Below are 18025 nucleotides of genomic sequence, written 5' to 3'. Positions count from 1 at the left end.
TCTCGGCCCTGCCCACGGCCCGGAGTCCAGGCTGGCCCTTGGAGCGAGTGGGACGGTGACGAGAGGAGATACAGGACAAGCCCGGAACCGTCCGTGACCTCTGACCCGGAAACCGTTTCCAGTTGTGTCGTGTCCGTCATCGGCAGGACTGACCCCCAGCACGTGCCTGAGGCGGGAGCTCCAGGCTGAGGGTTTCTGGAAACTTGGGGCAGGACGGTGGGGGGCGGGGGCGAGAGGTCAATGCAGAGCAGAGGTCGTGATGTCTATTTATTCCCCACACGTTTTGCTTGTCACCATGGCTAGCACTCAAGTTAGGACACATCTCGCCAGACGCGTGACGGACTGCGGGTGGCGGGCAGCGGCCGTCTCCCTACTAGTTACCTACAACACACAGTACTGGATCTACCTCGCAGACGGCCGGGACCACCAGGGGACCTCCCACGAGCCAGCTGCCAACACCGGTGCCAGCAGACCTGCCCTCCCCCCATCCCGCCCCAGCAGAGGCCGTGGGGACCTCCGCGGTGGCCTCGTGTCCTGGGCAGGCCGCGCGGTGACGGCTGGCAGGCCTGCCCACCCTGGAAGCAGCTCTGGTGGCCGCGTGGCAATGTCAGGCCAAGGCGGGTGGCACCAGGAGCCCCTGCCGGTCCCCCCAGCCCCGAACAGGCCAAGAGAGCCTGCCAAGGACCCAGACAGGACGGCCGGCAGGATCGCCCGTGGGCCGAAGGGGGTGCGCTGGATGCCCAGCTGGGGACGGGCCCCAAGGTCGTGATCCGCCCCTTGGGGTCGGTCAGTCAGGAGTACTGGGATAAGAGGATCAGAGATGAGACGCGTGTCCATCAAAACGCTCGAGTGGAAGAAGTCCCAGTACCTGGTCCCGTGCACCCCAGGACGGTCCCGCCCCTGCTCCTAACTGGGGAGCCAGGCCACGGAAATCGTCTCGTAGGAAAATGCCTCTGAGGAGCTCCTCATGCGAAAACCCGCGGTCCGAGGGGCAGGGCGGACCCTGGTGCCCAGACCGCGGCTGGCAGTGAGCTCATCCGAGCAGGGCGCGGCTGGGCAGGCCAAGGTCCACGCAGCAGTGGCTTCTCACCGGGCTGCGGAGGCCCTTTGAAGACGGACCGTGGGGCTGCAGAAAGGGGCTCTGGGAGCCACGGGTGTCCCCGACGTGGCTCGACACAAAACTGGCTGCTTCCTGGAGAGTGGCTTGAGGACGACCCCTGCCCCGGAACAGTCTAGAAAATACTTTTGCTGACTGGTTTTCGGGGGCCAGGAGAGATCAGTGCTGGTCTGCGTTCACAGCTTGCTGGCTCTGTTTCGAGAAGGGTCTGGGGGCCGTGGGAGACTACAAACGGGGAGGAGGGGGGCGGAGGGAGCAATAAAAATCCATCTTAACATGCAGGTCCAATTTCTGTTTCTGTTTCTCTCTCAGGCGGTCCAAGGGAAGAAGACGGCAAAATGCGAGACGGCTTCCAGTCGGTGGGAAGGAGCTGGCGGCACTGGGAGGGCTGCGGGGAGAAGACACGAGGCGGCGGGTCAGGCCGCAGCCCCGGCGTCACTGCGGACGCAGAACGTCGCTGCAGGTTGTGGGGCCGAGGACGGGGAAGGTTGGCGAGCACGTAACAAATGCAAAACTGATCTCAATGAGGTTTTGTTATTGTTTTTTTTAAGAGTACTTGGGAGAAAAAAAAAAAAAGCCTGGAAAAAATGTGCCCAAATGATTAATGTGCGCTGCTGCAGGCAGAGCTCGAAGTTATTTTTCCTGCTGCTCCGTGTTTTTGGCTTTTAAAACTTAAACTATTTTTTTTTAAGTTTATTTTTTTAGTAATCTGTACACCCCACATGGAACTCGAACTCATGACTCATGAGATCAGGAGTCACAGCCTCTGCGGACTGAGCCAGGCAGGCGCCCTGCCCTCTAAATTTTTAGTAGAAAATCACGGTCAAAGGAGAAACGGGAGGACAACGATGCCCAAGTCTCCTGGGCGGTAAAGCCACTGTGCCAGGAGGCACGTCTCCCAGGACCCCCAGGGGGCCCAAGCCAGCACAGGCACCGGGACCCCCGGGACCCCCAGCCTGTTTCCCTGCAATCCTGCAGTAGCAGAGGCTAACAGTAACCCCCCCGCCCAGGGGAACCCGGGTGGGCCTGCTGGCCTCCCTCCCAGGGACCCTGCTGGCCATCACTGTGGCCGTCACGGGCTTTCTGCACAAACACTGCCTGTTGGCGCTCAGGCCGCGGCCCTTCCGGGAAGCAGTGGGATGTCACCCATCGGCTACGCAAAACCCAGCGCAGTGACGAGCCCACCCACACGCAACCGGGAAGGAACAGGGTGCCACGGAAACAGCCGGGAAGGGGCGCGATGATCCCGGGTGCCCCCCACCACGGAGACCCGCCCGGCCTTGAGGTCGCAGGGCCGTCAAATCGGCGCTCAGGACGCACAGGGCACTCACGAGGGCGGTCATTCCTGCTGGTCGTCGTTGCTGGCACTGGGGGTCCGACTTCGGATCTGACTTCGGAGCTGTTCTATCAACTCTGGGTTCTGCTGCTGCATCTGCTGGGCGAACTGCTGGCCGCTGCGGGAGAGGCGTGCCCGGCTCAACCAGAAGGCCCCGGCGCCCTCCTGGCCACTCCCCCGGCACCCGCCCCCCACCGGAGGCCACGGGGTCCAGCGGAGCCCGGGCACACGGCACCCGCGTTCTCACGGTCCTGGGCAGGCCCTCGCTGCCACCCCCGAGGGCCAGTAAGGGGTCTACTCACGCCTGGATGAGACTGGCCAGGTCGTTCTGTGAGGGGCTGGTGCCGGGAGTCCCCAGGGGATTGTGGCCGCCTGAAATCATCCCGGACATGCTGCAAGGAGAGGCCGCGATGTGGCGGACAGCCCAGCCCTCCCGTTCCCGCCATCCCTGCCCTTTCACGGCAGCCCCCTGGGGCCCCGCCCCGACGGCGGCTGCTGTGACGCCACCAGCTCACTCAGAACAGCCTTGGTTTCTGGCCTAAAGACAGAGGTCTTCAGCCAGGGTACACGGGTCACATCTGGGGTGCTGGCCTGCCCCCACAGCGCCCCAGACGCCCCCCAGAGTGATCTGCCCCAACGTCAGCAGTGAGTGGATGAGAAGCTGTGTTTTAGGACTTGACCGGAGTCGGGCAGGTGTTCACTAAGTTAAACACAATCACCACACAAGCCAGAGATTCCGCTGCTGGACATGGACCCAGAACCGAGCCCACGATGCTCGGGAGGGAGCAGACACAGGACGCCCCACGGTGTGTGAGTCCATGTGTGTGACATGTCTAGGACAGGGAGGGGTTTCATGGGGGCCGGGGGCTGAGGGGGTGATGGCTGATGGGGACAAGGACTCTTTTGGGGTGATGGAATGTTCTGGAACTAGATGGTGGTGATGGCTGCACAACACCGTGAATGTACTTAACGCCACCGCACTGTAAACCCTGAAATGGTTAAAACAGGCAGACTTTACGGCAGGTGCGTCTGGTCACGATAAGAAATCTAACCCCAGACCCGAAGGAGCGTGGTTGTCACTTACAGCTGCTGAACCTGCGGATTGTTCATTAGGTTTGACGCCTAAAGAAAAGAACACAAATCACACAGGGAAGTGGCCGCACCGTCTCCTGACTGCACGCCCCTCCTGCTCGGCGCCGGGCCCTGGGCCTTCCTGACGCCCTTCCTCGACCTCTGATCTGCCACGTTTTACCGCTTTATCCTGCTTGGGTCTTTTAAGAGACCCTTGGGCACCTCCGCATCTACTGGCTGCTTAGGCTCTGCCGTGTAGACGTATTCTGATCCGTTTTCCCAGCCACTGAACACATCTGCATGGTGAGCCTCATTTTGCTCCCTCGGTAAACACCGCTGAGACAGACGCTTGTGCTTGAACTTCATGCCCCCCCTTGACGTTTTGGGAAGCGGCCAAGCAGGGTGAAGAGGGGCCTGCCTGGTGTGGCTCACGGGGACCGGCTAACTTTTAGGCACCAGCGTCGAGGTTCTCTGCTTGCTGGGCCAGCCTCTGCCCCGCCCGCCCAGCTGGCGTCACCATGGCGCACACCCGGGTGCCAACGCAACTACAAACCCTGCCGGTCTGCCAACCCCAGACGCGGGTGAGGTGTGAGCCGTGCCGCACCGCACTGTCCCCTGCCCGGCCCCTCGCCGTGCCCGGCCAGCCGTCCTGCCTGCGGACCAAGTGCGGCCTCTGCCGACTTAGGAGACAAGACGCTCCCTGCTGCCCTGAGGGTATTTCTGCGGCCAGAAGGCTGGGGATTTCTCTCGTCCTGATGCTTGGAGACCCTGGACCGAGGCCCCGTGAGCCAGCAGTGTGGCCTGCGGTGAGCAAGACCCCCATTAACGGACATGGGCGTGCAGCGACCAGCCCGAGGCTCACAGCTGGGCACCCCGCACAGAACAAGTGCTTCTGGCTTTAAGTCTCTGGCGTCAGAAGGTGGTGGCGTCCACCCGAACCCTGGGAAGCAGGTGGGGTGTGCTGCCGTCAGGGTCTCCACAGCATGAGGAGACCGAGCTGGAGAGAGGGATGCTGTTTCCCGGGTTATTGGGAGGGGAGAGGCAGGATCCAGCTGTCCTTCGTGCTCAGTGCTGCCCCTGGGGCATGGCAGTGTCTGGGGACCTAGGAGGTGGTCACACGGGGGGAGCTCCTGGCGTCGAGAGGGTGGGGTTGGGGATGCTGCTCAGCCCCCCAGATGCCCCGGTCACAACCCTAAGGAATAGCCGGGGCTAGTGTCCAACCCCACCCAGGCCGGCAGCCCTGGCCCTCACAGGCAGACACAGCCCCGGGTGGTGGGCCCAGAGCCCACGGGAGATGGGAGCGCAGGTTACCATGCTCATGAAGCTGGGGTTGTTGAGCAGGCCGGCGATGTCAAAGCTGCCGACGCCTCCCGTCTGTGGAGAAGAGAAGAGGCCTGGTGAGTGGCCACAGGACCATGACACTGGCCCCCAGAACGGAGACAGAAGATCCCACAGGGGGCCGGCTGGAGTCCCAAGACGCATACGGCCTAGACGCCCTCCCGAGTGGCCAGGCCTTGCGGCTAGTGTTTGCCAAAGGTCCAAGCCCCCCCGTTGATCCCTTAGGAGAAGTATTTTGTAACGCTCTGCTGCCTTGGGCCCCTGGAGGGCCCTCAGGGGTGACCAACGCCGGACACCACCAGTCCACCTTTAGCACGCAGGCCAGTGAGTCCACAGCCCACACACCCAGCCTTCCTCCATCAGCGCCTCACACTCAGAGCCACCATCCTCTGCCCTGACCGCCCAGAGCCAGGTACTCGACAGCCAGTCGGACCCCGTGCCCCAGACTCTGCAGAGAGTGCTCGCCTGCCTGTCCTAACCCCACATCCGCGACCTCACCCGCCCCTCCCCACAGACACCACAACAAAGGCGCCGGCCCACGCTCCCCTGCTCCCTCCCGGGCCACTCACGGGACTCGGCGTCTCTCTCAGCTTCAGCTCGGCTATCTTGAGGTTCGACTTGTAAGTCTCGTTCTCAGGATCCAGCTCCAAGGCCTTCTTGTAGTACGCTACGGCCTCGGTGTGCTTGTTCAAACTGGAGAGAGCGAGGCTGGGGGGAGACACCAGGACATGGGAGAGGGCCCGGGGGCTGCCCACCCGCCACGCCCCAACTGCTCCAGCGCCACCGGGCCTAGCGTCTGCTGGGACGGCACGCCAGGGTGGCGGGGGCTGAGAGGATGGGCTGGAAGGCCCAGAGGAAGGGCTCAGAGGCAGAGGGCAGGGGGTCAGACACACTGGCCCTGTTCTCGGCACAGAGCTCCTAGGACGCAAAACTTCCGAAGTCACAGAGGTCTCCTGTGGTTTTTATAACGAGCCCCTTTGATTACACCCGCGTTCCTGTCCGTGAGGTGACTCAGGATGGGGCTGGTGGCCAGGAAGACCAAGGCTGGGATTTGAGTGGGGACCTGGCAACCCCAAACCTCTGGGAGGGGAGAAGGCTGGAGAGTGGGCTGTAAGACTCCTGAACGATGACATGTGGACGTCCCCTTTGGTGACGGCATCACACCCCTCTCTAGGGGGACAGGGATCTGCGCCGAGGACCTTCCTGGACCCTGCCCTGGGGGCCTCTTCATCTGTGTCCTCTACAATGGACCAGTGGGCCCAAGTGCTGTCCTGAGGCCGTGAGCTGCTCCAGCACATCACGGAAGCACAGGACACAGGGAAGTGGGAACCCTGATTCAGAGCAGCTGGGGGGCGCGGGGGAGGCCCAGCTTTATGACTGGCATCCGCGTGGGGCCAACTCCTGACCGTCCATCCAGACGGAAGGGAACTGCTGGAGGTCAGCTGGTGACGGAGCTGGGCGTGTGGAAAGCAGCCCGAATAGGAAAGGGGCATGGACTGCCTGCAGGGGAGGGGGGACCAGGAAGGCAGGGACCGTGTGGCCCCTCGCGGCACTCACCCCATCCTGCCGTAGGCTTTGCTGTAGGACGGGTCTATGCAGATGGCTCGCTCGCAGTCCTGAACGGCACCCGTGTAGTTCCCGAGCTTGCTGTAGGCCGCAGCTCTGGGGACACAAAGCAGGGCGGGCAAAGCTGCGGCCCTCACTCGCTGCCATGGAGGAGCCTCAGTTTCCCCATCTGGCAGGTGGGCGGCGGGACCCTGGGCTGCCCAGGGCTTCTGTCCGCCAAGTACCCGTGGTGGGGGCTGGGATAGCCTCCTGGGGAGACGGAGGCAGCTCGTCCTGATGACGCTGAAGAGCACCCAGGTGTGACGAGACCAATCTGAACCCAAGTCAACGGGCTCGGCACCCAGGGTCTCCCCGCCGTTGGGAGCCGGTGCTTGCTTTATGTTAGGGAACATCTATTACTTATTTTTTTTTTTAAGATTTGAGAGACAAAGAGAAGGAGCAGGGGGAGGGGAGGAAAAGGAAGAAGCAGACTCCCCGCTAAGCCAGGAGCCCAACATTGGACTCGATCCCAGGGTCCCGGGATCACACCCTGAGCCGAAGGCAGACACCACACCGCCTGAGCAGCCCAGGCGCCCCCAGGGAACACCTGCCATCAGACAGGGACTCGGATCCACCGGGAGACCCGTCCCAGCTCTCAGCTTACCACGCCAGATGGTTTCTCTTTCAGTTTTTAGCATCCCACTTTACGTTTCCCCCAGAAAGGCAGCAGGGCTGAGCAGTACTCAGCGCTGGGCGCTGTGCGGGTGGAGGGTGGAGGGTGGAGGGTGGACGGCGTTCTCTGTGCTACGTGTGCAACTTCTCTGTCAGTGTGTTTGCGTTATCGCCCCAGAGTCAGAGGAAAGAAACTAAGACAGGAGCAGCTCTGCGCCCCGATCTGGGCTATCCAATGCCGGGGCCCTGGCTTGTCCCACGCCCCTCCCAGGCCCTGTCGTCAGCACGGCGGTCCGTTCTGGGAGGCTGAGGCAGCTTTCCCTTAAAGTACCAGCCACACGGGGCTCCCCACGGCCAGCAGTAACGCCACCGTGAGCGCAGGCGCCATATGGTCACCCGTGGTTTGGCTTGTGTCCTCACCCAACACCTGTGCAGGATGGTGTCCCTAACTTTGATTTTAATGCCACGATCAGCTCCTGTTGACGCCTTGCTGGCCACGGGCTGCTGGCTGCTTATCTGGGCGCTGGATGAATGATCACAGTGTGAACACCTCCCCGAGCGCGCCCGGCCGCTACCTGTTACAGAAGTAGACGGCGTTGGCCGGGTTCAGCTCGATGGCTTTCCCATAGAAGTGCACGGCAGCTTCAAAGTTTTCTACCTTCATCTGCTCGTTTCCTAAAGGGAAAGAAAAAACAACGTATGCCCAGCTGTTCACGTCACATCCCGGGGGCCAAGACGTCCGGCCCAGCTCTCCCGGGCTTCTCCCTGAAGGTGCAAGACGTTGGGGGGGAGGGGCCGGGGGGCCAGGATGCAACACTCAGGGGTGCTGGGGTGTGGAGGAGGATCTGGGTTCTGGCCTGAGCCGGCACTCAGTGATGACCGTCACTGCTTTGGTCGTGACATTTGGAGACGTAAGTCTCTCTGCTCCTTCTTTCACAAGAAACCAATTTTCACGAAATGTAATCTGAATGTAAAACTCACGTTTTCAAAGTGAATGACTCAGCGGCTTTTAGAAATTCACAAGTGTCCAACGCCACAACCTAATTCCAGAACATTCCATTCCCCCGCAAAAAAGTCCCTCCCCATGAGCAGTCACTCCTCACCCTCCCCTGGCCCCCGAGCCCCCTCCCCTGTGCGTGGGCGAGCCCATCCTGGCCGTGTCACACACATGGACTCACACCCTGTGGGGCCTCCTGTATCTGGTTCCCTCCCTGAGCGTCATGGGCTCGGGGTCCGTCCCTGGGGTGGTGCATGTGGGCACCTTACCCATTTGTGGCTGAGGGACATTCCAGAACACAGATACATCGCATTTTGTTCACCCTTTACCAGTTTATGGACATTTGGGCCGTTCTACCTTTTGGCTGCTGTGGACACACGCCTGCATTTGTCCTGGGTGTGGGAGGGGACCGGCTGGGCCACGTGCCCGCCGTGTGGCCACCGGGGAGCTGCGGGGAATGCCTTCCCTGGCCACTGCCCCGCATACATCCCCGCGGGCTGAGCGCGGGGCTTATCCTCCCACATGCTGGCGCTGTATGCTTAGGGGCCCAGCTCCCCTCCCGCAGCCGCACCCCGGGGCCCCCCGCAGGCCAGGTGGGTCAGGTGCCTGGTGGGGATGCAGTCTCAGCTCACCTTCAGTTTTGAGGCGTTCTGCCTCGGCTGAGTCCTCCTCTGAAGGCGGGGTCCGCTCGGGGCTCCTCAGGTCCTGTGGCACCTCCTGTCCCAAAGCAAAGACAAGCCGTTTGCAGGCAGCGGGCAACCCTACCGTCTCCTCCTCCAAAAAGCCCACACCCACGGCCTCCCTCCTGCTCAGGGGCCGCCCGAGGGCAGCTAGGCACTGTGGAGAGCACCTCCGGCCAGGGCCGGGCCCCCACTTCCCTGGTCCACAGCCGGGAAGCAGCCTGGGGGAGAACCCAGGTCTTGCGCAGGTGCTCGGGGGCCCAGGCGACTCCTGCTGTTACGCCAGTCCCGTGAAGTCCAGAAACTCACCTTGCCTGCAGCAGCTGCTTCAAATATTTCCGGCAGAGTCTGAGGGAGGGCGAGGTCATGGTCTTCCACTGTCACCCCAAAAGCAGTCTCCAGGCACTGGATTGCAACTGTGAGGTGGACAGAAGCATGTTCTTCTGAACGCAGCCCAGACTCTGGGGCTCAGGGGAGTACCCCTTCTATGAGACCCAGGTCAAAGGCCTGGCACATGGCAGGTGCCGAACCGCCAACTCCCACTGTGTCACTGCGGGCCGAGCCAGGTGGACGCCAAGGGGCTGGTGGCGGGGTCTGGGCAGAGGCCGCTCAAGTGCCGGTCCAGCCTGGGATCCTGTCCCCCAGCCCTGTGCGGCTCCCAGGCGCCGTGGCCATCCCACCCTTTCTTTAAAATGAGCCTTTCTTCTCTGATCAGTGTGACAAAGGTGGAGGAGAATGTTCTGGAACCACACCTTGATGAAATATGCAGAGCTCACCAGAACTCCTGCAGGAAGCTGGGCCTGAGGTGACAGGGCTGGCTGTGTGTGGCGGGAAGCGGGGAGGACAGCGGGCCCACACGTACCTTCCAAGCTCTCCTGGGCGTCGGACGAGAGCCCCCCGTGCCGGAGCTGGTCATGCAGGAACCGGATGATGGCGTAGGCCAGGCGCTTCTTGTTATCCATCTTCAGACAGGAAGAGACAATGCCCTGGGGTTTTCAAGATCTGTGGAGCCAAGCCAGGGCCGTGAGGAGCACAGACCGAGGGCACGGGTGGCACCTGCTGCTCCAGGCCCCCCGGACCTCCGGGCGCTGGCTCACCAGGCCTGCACGAGCCCCAGGCCCAAGGAAGCCACTTTAAGCGCCCTGGTCGGGTCTTTTCTAAAGACTTTATTTATTTATTTGACAGAGAAAGAGCATGAACACACGAGGGCACAAGAGCACAAGCAGGGGGCTGCAGCCGACGTCCTTCCCCGCCGGACTATGGGGTCGTGACCTAGGTGACCTGATCCGAAGGCAGACACTTCACCTCCTGAGCCCCCAGGCGCCTCACCTGGCCAGCTCTATCTGACGAGTAAGTGAGGGGTAAACGGCTGGGAGAGGAGGGGCCCAGAGTAGCCCGAAAGGTGCAGGGGCACGGAGCCCCTTCCAGGCTGCCTGAGGGCCAGCTCTTGGTCCCTCTGCAAGTGCTGGACTCCCAAGCCGGGAGTGACCCTGCCTCAGGGACTCTGGGCCATGTCTGGGGACATCCGTGGTCACCACGATGGGGGTGCTCCTGGCATTGGGCCACGAGGACCTGGGATGCTGCTCAGCTCCCGGTTCCCAGGACGCCCACATAATGGAAAACTATCAGTTCCAGTGTCAGCCATGCCCAGGGGAGAGCCCTGGTCTGGAACATTCTGGGCAAGAGGGTTCTGCTACCCAAGGGTCTATGATGGGTCAGGCACGTCACGTGACACCGTGTCATCCCCTCCACACCACGACCTCCCTGGTCGCTCCCACCGACAAAAGCAACAGGTTGGGGACCGTGGCCTGTGAGGAGCGGCCAGCCCAAGGAACCCCCAGCAGTCAGCACCTCGGTCTCCCCAAAACGCCTGCGGGGGGTGGGGTGAGCAGCCCGTGCCCCGCAGAAAACAAGGAGCGGGGGCTCCTGCCGGCACTCTCGTTAGCCTGTTACCAGCCACAATGGTTCAACAAAGCCGGGGAGAGCCCGTCACGTGGCCCCAGGCTCCCCACGCAGGCCGGTGCCACACCGAGACGGTGCCTCCACCAGGCGTGTCTGTTCGGTCTCTGCTTCGTGGGAATCTGTGTCCCTCGACAGATGCTTCTTCAAGTGGAGGAACCGGACACAGGAGGCCCCACGGGGTGTGAGCCCACGTGTGTGACACGTCCAGGACAGGGAGGGGGCTCGTGGGGGCCGGGGGGGATGGGGGTGAAGGCTATGGAGACAGTTTCTTTTTGGGGTGATGGAACGTTCTGGACTCAGAGAAGCATAAATATACCAAAACCTACCATACTTCAAGGTAAACGATTTATACTTCAATTATAAAGGAAAAACTTAAAAAAAAAAAACAATAAAAACCCATGTTCCGTAAGCAGGCGGAGGAATTAAAGCTCCTTGAAGATGGTAACGAGCTCCCCATTTCTGGACACACGCGTCTTTGGCCAGAAACCTGCCTACAGCTGGAAGGTCTGTGATTAGGACGAGCCGGAGCCTAGATGACAACAGGCGGCCCCAGACCGGAGGTCCCTGGGGGCTACCGGGGGGCCCACAGAGATCAACCATCACAACCCACTCATTTTGGGGGAAGCACAGCACCAAAAGTCAGTCCTGCTCCCCAGCTGAGAGGGTACAAGAGCACAGCAGTCGGCCTGCTGACCTCCAAACCTAAGGAGGCCAGACACGCGCTGAAACGTCAAGCTGTTTTCATTTTAGATGTTTGTTTTGGCAGCGACATCATCTCCAAGAGCTGAAAAGTAGACACAACTCAGTGTCTGTCAGCACACGCATGGGTTAGCAGAGGGCGGCCCGTCCACTCCTGGGACACGACCCAGCCCCAGGAAGGAAGGGACCCCGAGGACACCGGGCTCAGGGAGGGGACCCAGACCCAGAAGGACACCTCCCGCAGGACCCCACTCCCAGGAGGGCCCCAGAGGAGGCCCGTCCACAGAGACAGAGGAGGTGGGGGGAGCCAGGGGCGGGGCAGGGGGGCGGGGATCCGTGCTTCCTGGGGACGGGGTCTCCATGTGGGGAGATGGAAGGTTCTGGAGACGGTGGTGGGGGTGGCGCACAGCGGGGTTGAGTGTGCTCCGTGCCCTGAGCTGTGCACTTAGAGGTGGTTAAGATGGTACATTCCATTACGTGTATTTTATTATAATTAGAAAGTTATTTCTTTTTCCCAGAGCCTGAGTGCTTCCCGTCAGATGTACAATCCCGGGACCCTGTATGTTGTGCTCTAAGTCAGGCCTTGAGGGTCACGTCTGGGCAGCTGCCTGAGGAGACTGAATCTCGCATTTTTAAAAAAATATTTTACTTATTCATGAGAGACGCAAAGGGAGAGAAGCAGAGACACAGCAGAGGGAGAAACAGGCCCCCCGCAGGGAGCCCTATGCTCCCGACTCTGGGATCACGCCCTGAGCCAAAGGTAGCCGCTTAACCGCTGAGCCCCCCAGGGCACCCGCTGAATCTCGCATTCTTAAGTCACGCGGACAGATACCCCCGATCTCGCCTGGGGCCCCACAAAGCCCATGCGTTTACCACCTAGCCCTCACGTCCGCCAACTCCCCAGCCCGAAAGCACCGCGGTACAAACCAGACCGAGGTGTTCAGGGTCTTGGCAGGGGTCACAGGGCCCGACAGGTGGCACAGCCGGAGCCCCGCCTGTGTGCTCCAGGCCTTCCCCTCCCGTGGGTCCCCCACGCTGGGCCATGCACACACGTACGGGTGCGTGGGACGAGGGGAGCTACTGCAGGGCCTGGTGGTGAGGGGCGCTTGCAGAAGAGCAACGGAGAAAGGAGCCTCATCTTTGGCAGAAGTTTCCTGCCCTCCTGGTCCGGGTGGTGAAGGTGGTGAAGGTGGGAGCGGGGAGCGTGACGGAGACTGCTGAGGCAAGGGTTTAAAAAACTAGAAGACCAAGGCACACTCCTTTCCGCCCTTCCATGCCCCCAGCCCTTGGAGCCTCAAGGCCTCTGCACCGAGGGTCCCCCGCCCCCACGAGGGTCCCCGCCCCACGAGGTCCGAAGCACTCTGGCCTGATCACTCCCTCACTGCCCGCTTCCTGAGCTTCCTGAGCTTCCCCGCACTGCCTGCCACCCTGGCGGCTCCTCTCAACTGCCGGCCCGGCCCCTCCCTGTGACTCACGGCCAAGGAGTCAGAGCCCCCCAGGGCCTGCCCCGGGCAGGCACAAGGATGACAGGCTGGAGGACGAGGGCCTGGAGAGACATCTCAGGTCCAGCCATTTCTGCCTGAGGCCTGTTCCACGCCCCTTCCCCCAGGCCTGAGCTCTCCGTCCCTTCTAAGAGTCCCAGCCAATACTCTCACTTTCCTCTTCTCTAAAATGGGGTAACAGGGGTGTCCTTACCAGCTGTTACAAGGATTCGTGACCTACTTTAGATTTTTCTCTGCCTCGGCTCCATCGCCATCAGGGCCTGGATCATTCCTTGCTCTGTGTGTGGGGGTGGTGGTGGTAGAGCTGTCCTGTGCAGTGCAGAGTACTAACAGCAACCCTGGTCTCTGTCCAGTGTGCCCTGAGGCAGGGAGCAGAATGTCCCCCAGGCGGGACCACCTCGGTCAGGGGGTTCCCGACCCCCAGGAGACTGCTCTCTGTGACCATCTGACCCCTGAGGTCCCCGGATGCCGCACACACTTAACTACACACTCCGAGTGGGGGCGACTCACAGATGCTGCAGTCACCTGGTTTGTACCCTCTGACCCCTGGGGGTTTAAACTGTTGTCCAGCATGAGCAGGGGTCAGACTCAATGTTTTTCCAAATAATCAATGTAGGCTCTGTCCCCCTGGGCCCTGCTGACATTAGGAGCAGGTCACTCTCTGTGGAGGGTCAGCAGCACCCCTGGCCACACCCCTTCCATGCCAGAAGGGTCCCCCCATCAGGGGTAACAACCACAGGTGTCCCCAGACATGGCCAAACCACCCAGCTAAAAATCACTGAAACTCTAGGTGGAAAAGTAAAGGTTCTAAATCAGTACAAGTCAAATTTTTCTGGCCAAAGAACTTTCTGAAAACCTTGTTTGCACAACATTTGGGGTTTCAGCCCTGCAGCAGAGGGAGCCTGGCTCCACTGCCAAGGACCGCTAACCCAAGGCACAAGAGGGACCCAGGACAGCATTTGACACAGGTGGTCCATAAAAACTGTGGCTTCTTTGCGAGACAGTTTGCGAATCTCACTTCCACGCCCGGCTTCCGAGATGAACCACCTCTGCTCTCCACAAAGTTGGGCCCAACAAAATACGAGGACGGCAGTTTTCCTTGACTCCTACCAGGCACCCGGACCTTTCGGAACAATCACAACTTGTAGGGCTTTGGCTGCTGGACAAAATTCTCAGAGAAGGCCTACTCTCTGAACAGTGAGTGCTTTATGAGCTCTCAGAAAGCACCACGGAGGTGCCGGCCGCACAGGGTGCCCGGCGAGCCTGGTGAGGATGGCGTGGGGGTCCTGGGGCCAGCTCCTCCGGTGGTCTTCACAATCCCTCCCAGTGCTCAGTCCATCTTTTCATTTCATCATTAGAAAAAAAAAAAGAAGAAGAAAAACATCAGCCTCTACTCCTTTTCTTTCCTTGCCCAGAGCTGGTCATAGGGAAAAAAATGGCATGCCCCACATAAAAATGAGCGACCCCTCACGGCCCCCTCGGAAGGCGGAGCTCCACCTCTGAGGGCTGCCGCCTGCATCCCGAACCCAGAGCCCTGCTCACAAACAGCGGTGGGCAAAGCCAGCGCTCTCCTCTCACCTTAGCACACTGCTGGTGTCTGAGCAAGGACGGTCCCAAGGCTGGAGCCCACGATCCTCACCAAAGCCTGTTTACTTCTAAAATGCCACCAAAATGCTCTGCATGCTCAAAAACCATCAAAAGCTCCCCAAAGCCTCACGAGTGTGCATGTGATGCCCTCCACTAGACCCTCCGCAGCTCCACTCACACACAACTGCTCACCTTTCCTCCAACCTATCTGGAAACTCTCAGTTCCCTCCAACACCCAGCTGCAAAGTTACATCAGACAGAGCTAGATGCCCTCTTTTTCTGGCAAAGTCCAAGTACCAGTCTTATCACCGGCCCACAAGGCTTTAAAACTCTGCCATCCGTCCCCTGCCCTCCCCCAGACTGTGAGCCACTGGACAGATATTTTCCCTTTGAACCCCAGCACTCAGCAGTGTCTGATCCACGTGGCCTTAGGGGATCATCAGATCCCCATCAAACTCACAGCCACCTGACCAAGTTCTCTGGGAAGAGCTGAAGAGACAACAAACCTCGGGTCTCGCCTACCTACCAACAATCCCTTTATTCTTTCATTTCCTACATGGGCCAGAGTGGGGTCTTGGCAGAAAAAACGTAGGATCAGACTAAGACTGCAGCTCTCTATCTGGGGCGGAGCCGAACCCCGTTTAGAGTTGCTCACCCTTCCTGAAAAGACTGAATTATAAACCTCAGGTGAAACCCTTGGGCATGCCGAGCACTCTCCGGGCCCGAGCGCAGTCCAGTCCACGCCACGGCTTGTGGACGGGGTCAGTGATCATTTCTGAAAAGGGCCAGAGAAAGCTTCGCGGGCCACAGGGCTTCCGTGGCAACCACTCGACCTTGTTCTCATGCAAAAGCAGTCACCGGTTTTGTGATAAGAATATTTCCACAGGGACGCCCTGGTGGTTCAGCGGTTGAGCATTCGTTCGCCTTCCGCCCAGGGCGTGATGGGGTGGGGGGGTGTCCCGGGATCGAGTCCCACGTTGGGCTCCCCACAGGGAGCCTGCTTCTCCCTCTCTCTGTGTCTCTCATGAATAAATAAATAAAAATCTTAAAAAAAAAAAAAAAAGAAGATTTCCACAACACATTTACAAAACCAGGCGCAGCTGGATTTGCCACCCCACCACCCCAACCCCGTCGGCTGAGTCCCTGGGTAGTTCACTCCAGGAGGAAAAGCTGACGCTCAGAAAGCTGGGGGAGCTAGCAGAGTCACCCAGCTTAGAAGATGCACACCAGGAATTCTGAACCCAGCAGCTGGAGCTCCAGCCCCTAAACTCTGAGGTGCCCTTTCCTCTCCCCACGAAACCTGCAGGAGCAGGGTTTGGGTGGGTTCGTAGCCCACCCCCGTGTGCACAGCTCAGGCAGGTGCAGAAGCTCCCTGAACTTCCACAGCGTGGACAGACCTAGTGGGGACGTCCCAGACACCGCCCTGTGCCCCCCCCAGGGCGACAAAACCGCTGGTCTGGGGAGAGGACAAGGAGACAGACTACTCAGGGATAGAAAACCCGAGGAAAACAGGAACACCCCAACACGTTCTTAAATGCACCTACTTAAAAACACAGACTCCCGGCAAGTAGGGGAGCCGAGCAACGTCCTGCTTCCTTGACCTCACGGGGAGCCCGGGGAGCCCGTCCTTCCACGCAGCGCGCTGCTCGGGAGCCGGTCCTCAGCCCCGGATCCTTCCCGCCCTCGCGGCGCCGACACAAGGCCCCGGGTGGGGAAGACCTAACAGCCGCCGACCCCGCGGAAGCGCTCGCCCTGCGGGGGGGGGGGGGGGTGCTGCGGCTTTCACCCCCCCGGACCCCCCACTCCCATCAGGTGACGACGCCCGTTTCACAGCGGGGGAAACTGAGGCTCCGGGAAGCCCAGCGGCAGGCCGGGGGGGAGAGCGGGCGCTGGGGCAGGACCCCGATCTGCGCCCCGAAAACGGGGTCCCCGATTCCAAAGGACCGTGTTTCCGGGCGGCAGGAGACACCCCACTGCAGGCGGGGCACCTTCACCTCCCGCTGGCCACTCACCGGCCTGCGAACCTGCATCTCCCCGGCCTGGGGTCCCGGGGGAGGTTGATCGGGGCCTGTCGGACGCCACCCTGCCTCAGTTTCCCCTCCGCGCCGCCCACTCAGGCGGCCAGCGGATCGCGCCGACTCCAGACCCGGACCAACCTCTGCTTCCCGGCCCTGGAGCCCGGGGAGCTCCCAGTCGCGGACCCCAACCCCAAGCCCTCCCCGCTCAGCGCTGGGGGGGGACCCCCAGCCCCCCGCCCCCACTCACCTCTCAGGCGGCCGAACGCCGACCCTCCGACGGCTGCGCCTGCGCACCGCGGCGCTGCCCGGCCCCGCCCCCCGCCGCGGCGCCTGCGCAGAAGGAGGCGGCTCCCGTTGGCCTTTATTCTGCGCAGGCGCGTGCCCGAGGGAGGCGGGCGTGGGGAGAAGTGACGTCATTTGGAGGCGGGGGCGAGCCGGTCGTTAGGGCAACTGACCTCTGCGACCGAATGGAGGCCGGAAATCAGGACTGATTTCACGGCTCGAGCGGGAATGGAGCGGTGCATGGTGGGACGGTGGCGGACTCCGGCGCCTTTGGCAGCACGGGTCACGTGATACGGAGCGGGCCACGTGGTGTTGCTGTGTGTCGGTACCTGGCTGCGGAGCGGGACAGGCGCGCGGTGGATGGGCGCGACTGTTACCCGGGTGCTTTACACGTGGGCGCCCGCCCATCCGCAAATCCAGTCTTTCAGCCCATAAGGGTAAAGGGGGGCAGACATATTTATGTATAGCAGGTGCGTATTATTTTAATATTTTACTTAAATTCAACTTGCCAACACATAGCAAAACACCCATTGCTCATCCCATCAAGTGCCCTCCTTAGTGCCTGTCCCTGAGTTGCCAACAACTATTTATTGCAAACCAACTGTAAAAACCAGGAAAGGGCTCCCGTTACCTTGTACTGAGGTTGACGAACTAGCGAACTAGGACACTTTTCACTGGATGGCAAGTGCTTTAAATGAAGAAGAAAGGGCTGCCGTGATTAGGATTGGGGAGGCAAGTGGGCAGGGATGGTTAGGGAAGATCGACCTTGTAGATGCGGGTTTGGGGAAAGAGAAAAAAAAAAAACAACTCCAAGAACGGAGAACAGCGAAAATGAAGATTAAGTAGGATAAAGCTGGGTGTGCTTAATAGAAGGTAGGTAATGAGTAAGTTCCTAGCATGATTCACAACCGATCACCGTTAGTGTGAAAGTTGCAAGAAGTGTTCTGGAAGCCTGGGTGGCTCCGTTGGTGAAGCATCTGCCTTTGGCTTAGGTCATAGGTCCTCATATCGGGCTCCCTGCTCACGGTGGAGTCTGCCTCTCCCTCTCTCGCCTTTCTCCTCCTGCTCATGCTCTCCTCCCCTTTCCCCCAAATAAATTAATAAAATCTTTTTTTTAAAAGTGTCCTAATTCACTTGTATCCGATTTAAAATGCATGCATGGTTAAAGCTGGGGGATTTTAAAAATTTCCTTTGCAGACATAAGGGGAGTGGGTTCTTT

General features: G+C 60.4%; 1 protein-coding gene across 5 annotated transcripts; it reads right to left on the bottom strand.

Annotated features, from left to right (window-relative positions):
* Positions 1-254: 254 nt before the first annotated feature.
* SGTA (small glutamine rich tetratricopeptide repeat co-chaperone alpha) lies at positions 255-16887 on the bottom strand. 5 transcript variants are annotated; one of them, XM_026019223.2, is made up of 13 exons: positions 16663-16759; positions 16051-16258; positions 9619-9758; positions 9066-9172; positions 8709-8793; positions 7655-7754; positions 6420-6524; positions 5432-5570; positions 4836-4898; positions 3538-3575; positions 2756-2845; positions 2438-2571; positions 255-1505 (listed from the first exon to the last, which is right to left on the bottom strand). In XM_026019223.2, exons 3-12 carry the CDS (start codon positions 9716-9718, stop codon positions 2457-2459), a joined length of 942 nt encoding a protein of 313 aa, XP_025875008.1. In that variant the 5' UTR covers positions 9719-9758; positions 16051-16258; positions 16663-16759; the 3' UTR covers positions 255-1505; positions 2438-2456. The 5 variants fall into 5 exon arrangements, with proteins under 5 accessions (XP_025875008.1, XP_025875009.1, XP_025875007.1 ...); XM_026019224.2 differs by lacking the exons at positions 16051-16258; positions 16663-16759 and adding an exon at positions 16772-16887 and having other exon boundaries at positions 2449-2571; XM_026019222.2 differs by lacking the exons at positions 16051-16258; positions 16663-16759 and adding an exon at positions 16772-16870.
* Between the last annotated feature and the right edge of the window lie 1138 nt (positions 16888-18025).

Source organism: Vulpes vulpes, chromosome 9, assembly GCF_048418805.1.
Source record: "Vulpes vulpes isolate BD-2025 chromosome 9, VulVul3, whole genome shotgun sequence".
In the NCBI taxonomy this organism is placed as follows: domain Eukaryota; kingdom Metazoa; phylum Chordata; class Mammalia; order Carnivora; family Canidae; genus Vulpes; species Vulpes vulpes.
This window is presented reverse-complemented; position numbering and strand designations above follow the sequence as displayed.

Coding starts and splice junctions, on each gene's coding strand:
- SGTA (XM_026019224.2), bottom strand. CDS start 9,718: ATGGATAACAAGAAGCGCCTGGCCTACGCCATCATCCGGTTCCTGCAT. Junction 9,173..9,618: donor CGCCCAGGAGAGCTTGGAAG/GTACGTGTGGGC, acceptor TCCACCTCACAG/TTGCAATCCAGTGCCTGGAG. Junction 2,846..3,537: donor AATCCGCAGGTTCAGCAGCT/GTAAGTGACAAC, acceptor CTCTCCTTGCAG/CATGTCCGGGATGATTTCAG.